We start from the raw sequence: 7056 nt of genomic DNA, 5'->3' as shown, positions 1-7056 counted from the left end.
CCCTTCCCTGTGCCCTCCCGGGGGTCCGGCAGAGGGCAGTGACCGGCGATCTGTGCATCCGGGGGGCCCCGGAGAAACCGGTAGGTCCGACTGCCAACCCACGTGGCCTGGGGGCGCCGGGAGACTGGCGAGCTGTCATCCGTGGAGGGAGGGGCTTGGAGACGGCAGGTCGGGGGAAGGGGTCCTGCCGTCCGCGCTGCCTTTTGCGGTCGGAGGACAGGTTCTCCCCGGGGTCCTTTAGCCGGTTGGTCCCCAGCTGGGGGATACAAAAGGCGAGGCCTGGAGCCCCCCGTTGGCAGGGAGGGCGAAGTCCGGGAGCGGGCAGTGGCCAGGAAGGACCCGCCCCCCAATGCACACTTGCCGCCCGCGGAGTTCTCTCCAGGATCCGCAGAGGTGACTGGGCTGAGCGGGGCAGCCCCCGAACGTGCCTTGGGCCTTGGCACTTGCCCACCGGGGTGCTCTGACTCCGGCTGTTGGGCCGCCCCTCGTCCTGGGTGAGCCCCCTTTCTGGGCTCGAGTTCGCTAGGGGTGGGCGCACAGCCTTTGTCAGGGAGGGGAGTGGCCAGCTCCAGCCCAGCTCTCAGTCCCGAGTCAGCATCCTGCGGAAGCGCCTCCACTCAGCCTCACCTGGGCCCTGTCTGCGCCTCTCTCCCCGAGGCCACTCCCCAAAGGGTCAAGGCTGGATGGAACTCGCTCTAAGCAGGAAGAGGGAGCCAGCTGGGAGGGGCTTTGGCCAGGCCCTCTCCCCTTCAGGGCGGGCGCCTGCGGGAGGGAGGTGCCTGCTGGCCTGGCTCCTGTCACAGCTGAGCACCTTTAGGCAAAGTAGCCCGGCGACCGGAGAAGCAGCTTGAGGGGGGCCCCAGGGAGCCCCTGGGACTGGTTCCAAGCGCCCGCTCTTGCTCAGCGCTTCAGGCTCAGCCTCGCAGGAGCCTCACTGTCCAGGTTAGGGATCCAGGGGCGGGCGGGGTGGGCTTTGCTCCCTGCCTAGTGTCCAGGGTAAGTGTCTGGAGAGCTGTTTGCTTCATCAGGGCTTCTGGCTGGGTCCCCAGATTGGCCGTGGAGATGCTGAGATGTTGCATGGTCTCAGGTGGCAGGGGAGCTGTGGTGAAGGGGCGTCCACCAGCCCCGGCCAGCGGACCCTACCCCCACTCCATGTGGGTACTACTCAGCCAGGCTTGACTCAGACACCTGAAGCCACAAGGTGTCAGTGGGTAGTGGCCCCAGGGGCCATTGGGTAAGCTGCTGTAAACCACGTGGGTGTGTGAGCCCGAGATGCAAGGCCAAAGGGCAGGAACATGGGGCAGACCAAGGAGTTCCACTTGGGAGAGACTTCCAGGAGCAGCAGAGAGCGAATGAATGGTCTGTTCTTGCACGTCCAGGGCCCAGGAGGAGCCAGGTAGCCTGGAGGAACGCCCAGCCCTAGTCCCATAGACAGCTCTTTGGGTCACTTCAGGCCAGAGCTCACTGGCTTCAGAAGGTCAGAAACAGGTTTTCCCAGGCCGGTTCCCTCTGAGCCTGGCTCGGGGGGAGCAAACTCTCAGAGTGTTTTCCAGGGCAGAGACCACGGGGGGATCCGTGTAAGTACAGCTGCACGTGGTCTGAATGCTAAGTAAGAACAGTCCTGATGTGCGAATGGCAGCAGCTGAGTGGTGTACCGTGCCTACTCCGCGCCGGGGTAACCAGATTACATGGATGATCTCATTTAATTCTCCACAACCCGATGAGTCTGTATTATCACTGTCCCCATTTTATAGATGAGAAAACTGAGACTGATAAAAGCAAACCAGGTCAACCCAGGTCCCTCTCCAGCGACGTTCCTGACACTCGATTCCTAGCAGGGACAAGTCTCCCTGCAGGCAAGGCCCCCAGAGAACACACTGCAAGTGCCTACATATCCAGAAAGAAAACTATTGCTCAACTCCGTTTTTTAAAAAAATATACTTTTATTGATTTCAGAGAGGAAGGGAGAGGGAGAGATAGAAACATCAGTGATGAGAGAGAATCATTGATTGGCTGCCTCCTGCACACCCCACACTGGGGATGGAGTCCGAAACCCGGGCATGTGCCCTGACTGGGAATTGAACCGTGACCTCCTGGTTCATAGGTCGATGCTCAACCACTGAACCACCCGGCCGGGCTCAACTCCGTTTTGAATGGAGGAATGTTAGGATGTTCAGTGAAAGGTATCAGGACAGAGAATTGTTTCAATCCCCAGCTCTCCTGCCTCCTTCCTGCGGTGACATGGGGCCAGGTACTTCCTCTCCCAGCCGAGTTCCTTCCTCTCTAGAGCTGGCCTGGGAGGAGCGCCCGCCTTGAGAGCAGTGACCGGGAATAGCTGACTTAATCCACCTTAGTGCGCTGCCTAGGCATTCAATGAGCTTCACCTGCTGATATCAGTTTGTTAAAAAAGTTACATTTTATATACATTAAAAAAAAGACCAGAAGGAAAAACACTAAAGTGTGAACAGTGGGAAATGTGTATGGTGGGAAAATGACATCTTTTCTTTATACTTTTTTGTCCTTTCCAAGTTTTCGACAATGAATAGATACCATGAATTCCTCCTTTTATGATCAGGAAAAGAACGAGAGAGAGAGAGAGAGAGAGAGAGAGAGAGAGAGAAAGCAGAGAGCGAATGAATGGTCTGTTCTTGCACGTCCAGGGCCCAGGAGGAGCCAGGTAGCCTGGAGGAACGCCCAGCCCTAGTCCCATAGACAGCTCTTTGGGTCACTTCAGGCCAGAGCTCACTGGCTTCAGAAGGTCAGAAACAGGTTTTCCCAGGCCGGTTCCCTCTGAGCCTGGCTCGGGGGGAGCAAACTCTCAGAGTGTTTTCCAGGGCAGAGACCACGGGGGGATCCGTGTAAGTACAGCTGCACGTGGTCTGAATGCTAAGTAAGAACAGTCCTGATGTGCGAATGGCAGCAGCTGAGTGGTGTACCGTGCCTACTCCGCGCCGGGGTAACCAGATTACATGGATGATCTCATTTAATTCTCCACAACCCGATGAGTCTGTATTATCACTGTCCCCATTTTATAGATGAGAAAACTGAGACTGATAAAAGCAAACCAGGTCAACCCAGGTCCCTCTCCAGCGACGTTCCTGACACTCGATTCCTAGCGGGGACAAGTCTCCCTGCAGGCAAGGCCCCCAGAGAACACACTGCAAGTGCCTACATATCCAGAAAGAAAACTATTGCTCAACTCCGTTTTTTAAAAAAATATACTTTTATTGATTTCAGAGAGGAAGGGAGAGGGAGAGATAGAAACATCAGTGATGAGAGAGAATCATTGATTGGCTGCCTCCTGCACACCCCACACTGGGGATGGAGTCCGAAACCCGGGCATGTGCCCTGACTGGGAATTGAACCGTGACCTCCTGGTTCATAGGTCGATGCTCAACCACTGAACCACCCGGCCGGGCTCAACTCCGTTTTGAATGGAGGAATGTTAGGATGTTCAGTGAAAGGTATCAGGACAGAGAATTGTTTCAATCCCCAGCTCTCCTGCCTCCTTCCTGCGGTGACATGGGGCCAGGTACTTCCTCTCCCAGCCGAGTTCCTTCCTCTCTAGAGCTGGCCTGGGAGGAGCGCCCGCCTTGAGAGCAGTGACCGGGAATAGCTGACTTAATCCACCTTAGTGCGCTGCCTAGGCATTCAATGAGCTTCACCTGCTGATATCAGTTTGTTAAAAAAGTTACATTTTATATACATTAAAAAAAAGACCAGAAGGAAAAACACTAAAGTGTGAACAGTGGGAAATGTGTATGGTGGGAAAATGACATCTTTTCTTTATACTTTTTTGTCCTTTCCAAGTTTTCGACAATGAATAGATACCATGAATTCCTCCTTTTATGATCAGGAAAAGAACGAGAGAGAGAGAGAGAGAGAGAGAGAGAGAGAGAGAAAGAGAGAGAGAACCACAACCTGGGCATGTGCTCTGGCCGGGAATCGAACCTGCGACCTTTCAGTGCACAGGATGTTACTCAACCAACTGAGCCACATAGGTCAGGGCAACCAACTTCACTTTCCAGGGGGGAATCCTCAGAGCCCATCCCCAGAGGACTGAGTTAGCGGGTCCTGGGAGGGACACTCACTCGCTGTTAAAGAGGCCGGTGTTCCCTGCCAACAGCCACCCCCCTCCCTCTGATGGTGCCTTTCGTTTGCCCCACAGGAGGTCCGAGGGGATGGCTGCTGACATGCAGAGGAAGAGAAGCAGCGAGTGCCCCCACGGCACCTTGGCTCCTGCCGATGGGCAGAGTGTGGAGAGAGCCGAGAGCCCCACCCCGGGGCTGGCCCAGGGAATGGAGCCAGGTACGGGCAGGGTGTGCACAGCTGGCCGCTAGAGCCGCCTCCAGGAAGGCCCGGATTCCCTCCACTCTCTCCCTCCCATGCAATCGCGTGTGTGCTCAGCTCACTGGGCGTTTGTCAGAGGCAGGGGGTCCTGCATGGGACTGAGCTCAGTCTGCTTCCCGCCGTCCTCTGCGAGCACGTGGGCCACGCGCCCCGGGCTGTCTGCCGCCAGCTGGGCCCTCCTCCCTCCAGCGTCTGCAGTGAACCTGCGGGGCTCTGCTCCAGCGCTCGGTGTGAATGTGGCCTCCTCGTGAGGCAGGCCTGCTCTGTACAGAACACTCGTTATTTTGTAATTTTATTTATTTTTTTATTTTTATTTACTTTTTTTTATTGCTTAAATTATTACAAAGAGTATTACATATTTCTCCTTTTTTCCCCCCGCCCTTGATGTAATTTTATTTTTTATGTACGTATTGCCCATCTCGCTCTGAGCACAGAGCAGTTGTGTCCTCAATGCCTAGTACAGAGCTGAACTCATAATAGAGGCCCAAAATATATCTGTTGAGTTATTCTGTCAAAAAAAAAACACCCCAGAAATCAGAAGAGGAAGACTGACAAGGTCCCTGGGGGAGTCACAGGCTAGTGGCCCTTTCAGTGGCGTGGCCTCTCCCAGGGGGAGACTCACTGAGCACAGGAGGCATCCAGGGGCAGGGGGACCGGGCACACAGCAGTGAGCAGCCAGCTTCCGGCCCGAGGGGGGACCCCATCACAGGGAGGGGACAGTAACCGACAAGTGTCACGGGAGACACTCGGGAGGGAGGCATACAGTGCTGGGCTTGGAGGTCGGGTGAGGAGGCAACGAGCATCTTTGCTGAGAGCTGACAGCCAGCCCTGCGAGCAGCCCGGTGCCTTCCGGGCGGAGGGAAGAGCAGGTGCGGAAGCCCTGGGGTCGGTGGCGGTGTTGAGCGTGGCCGAGGAGCAGGTGGACAGAGGCCCGTGTGCCTGGGATGACAAGGCTGTCAGATGCGAGTGAGAGAGGCGGGCAGACAGCAGCTGCCCCCAGCCATGAGGGCTGCCCCCATGTGATTGATGGAGGAGCCTGGTGGCCTGTGATCGCAGGCGGACAGTGAGTCGCAGAGGGAAGAGGGACTTGCTCATGGAGACAGGCAGTCACGCGAGGGCGTCTGGGAGACACCTTGCTGGTGAGGGGTCTGCCAGCGGCTGCTGCTCTAAGCACTGGTGCTCTTGGCTGGCAGGTGCCGGGCAGGAGGGTGCCATGTTCGTCCACGCCCGTTCCTATGAGGACCTGACTGAGCCGGAGAATGGGGCGGCTCCTGGGGAGAGTCCCGAGGAGGGTGCCGGGGGGCCACCCCCGCTGCCTGCGGACATGCGCCAGATCAGCCAGGACTTCAGTGAGCTGAGCACCCAGCTGACAGGCGTGGCCCGGGACCTGCAGGAGGAGATGCTGCCAGGAAGCTCCGAGGACTGGGCGGAACCCCCGGGGGCCTCCGGGAGACCGGCCACAGAGTCCCCCAGGGAGGGCGCCGGAGACGGGGACGAGGAGGAGGCCGCGGAGGCCTGGCGGCTGCACCAGAAGCATGTGTTCGTGCTGAGCGAGGCGGGGAAGCCCGTGTACTCCCGCTACGGGTCCGAGGAAGCCCTGTCCAGCACCATGGGGGTCATGGTGGCCCTGGTGTCCTTCCTGGAGGCCGACAAGAACGCCATTCGCTCCATCCACGCGGGTGAGCCACCTGAGGGGGCTGGGGGGGCTCCCCTGGCCATGGTCGCTTCCCAGCGGGTTTGGGACTCCCGGGGCCTAGAGGACGGGCGGTGCGGTGTGGCCCAGGGCAGGCCCTCCACTCACTGTCTCCAGGTCTTCATCTGATCAGCGAACAACCACCCTGACCGCCCCTAGGGCTGTTGAGGCCAAAGGTGGCTCTGATGTGGGCTTTGCCCTTGGAGAGGGTGGGAAGCCTGGGGAGGTGACCCCAAAACCCCAGGTCTTTTTGCCATTTAGCTCAGGAATCGTGTTTTTCTGAAGTGCTTCCCGCTTTCAGCTGGTGCTATTCGGTGAGGCAAGTTGCAGGGACAGGCCCGGCTCCCTCAGGGAAAGGGGGCCGTGAGCGGCTGTTTCTCTCACCATCCTGAAGCCCCTACTGTGTGCAGAGCTCAGAGGGAGGGTGGAGAGGATGTGGAAGGCGACAAGCTGCCAGGAGGCAGGGCTCTGAGGGAGTTGGGTGAGGCCAGTCCAGGAGGGCTTCCTGGAAGGGGCTGCAGCCGACATCCCCCCTCCCCGCCCCCCACAGATGGCTACAAGGTCGTGTTCGTGCGCCGGAGCCCCCTGGTGCTGGTGGCGGTGGCGCGCACGCGGCAGTCGGCGCAGGAGCTGACGCAGGAGCTGCTCTACATCTACTACCAGATCCTCAGCCTCCTCACGGGCGCGCAGCTGAGCCATATCTTCCAGCAGAAGCAGAACTACGACCTGCGGCGCCTGCTCTCGGGCTCGGAGCGCATCACCGACAACCTCCTGCTCGCCCGCAACCAGCTCGTGGCGCTCGTGCGGCGCCGGGACCAGTTCCTGCACCCCATCGACCTGCACCTGCTCTTCAACCTCATCAGCTCCTCCTCGTCCTTCCGCGAGGGCGAGGCCTGGACGCCCGTGTGCCTGCCCAAGTTCAACGCAGCCGGCTTCTTCCACGCGCACATCTCCTACCTGGAGCCCGACGCCGACCTGTGCCTGCTGCTCGTGTCCACCGACCGCGAGGACTT

At 58.6% G+C, this 7056-nt stretch overlaps 1 protein-coding gene across 1 annotated transcript in view; it reads left to right on the top strand.

Moving 5' to 3' along the window:
* Positions 1-6: 6 nt before the first annotated feature.
* The window catches only part of MON1A (MON1 secretory trafficking family member A), an 8419-nt gene continuing 1369 nt past the window's right edge, over positions 7-7056 (top strand). The window contains exons 1-4 of the mRNA XM_005865431.2: positions 7-80; positions 4169-4308; positions 5544-6029; positions 6594-7054. Coding sequence (XP_005865493.1) covers positions 4182-4308; positions 5544-6029; positions 6594-7054 — 1074 coding nt within the window. The 5' untranslated portion in view covers positions 7-80; positions 4169-4181. The remainder of the gene's footprint in view (positions 81-4168; positions 4309-5543; positions 6030-6593; positions 7055-7056) is intronic.

This window comes from Myotis brandtii, unplaced genomic scaffold, assembly GCF_000412655.1.
Source record: "Myotis brandtii unplaced genomic scaffold, ASM41265v1 scaffold207, whole genome shotgun sequence".
Taxonomy (NCBI): domain Eukaryota; kingdom Metazoa; phylum Chordata; class Mammalia; order Chiroptera; family Vespertilionidae; genus Myotis; species Myotis brandtii.
The sequence above is the reverse complement of the archived record's forward strand: the minus strand, read 5'-3'. Positions and strand labels throughout refer to the sequence as shown.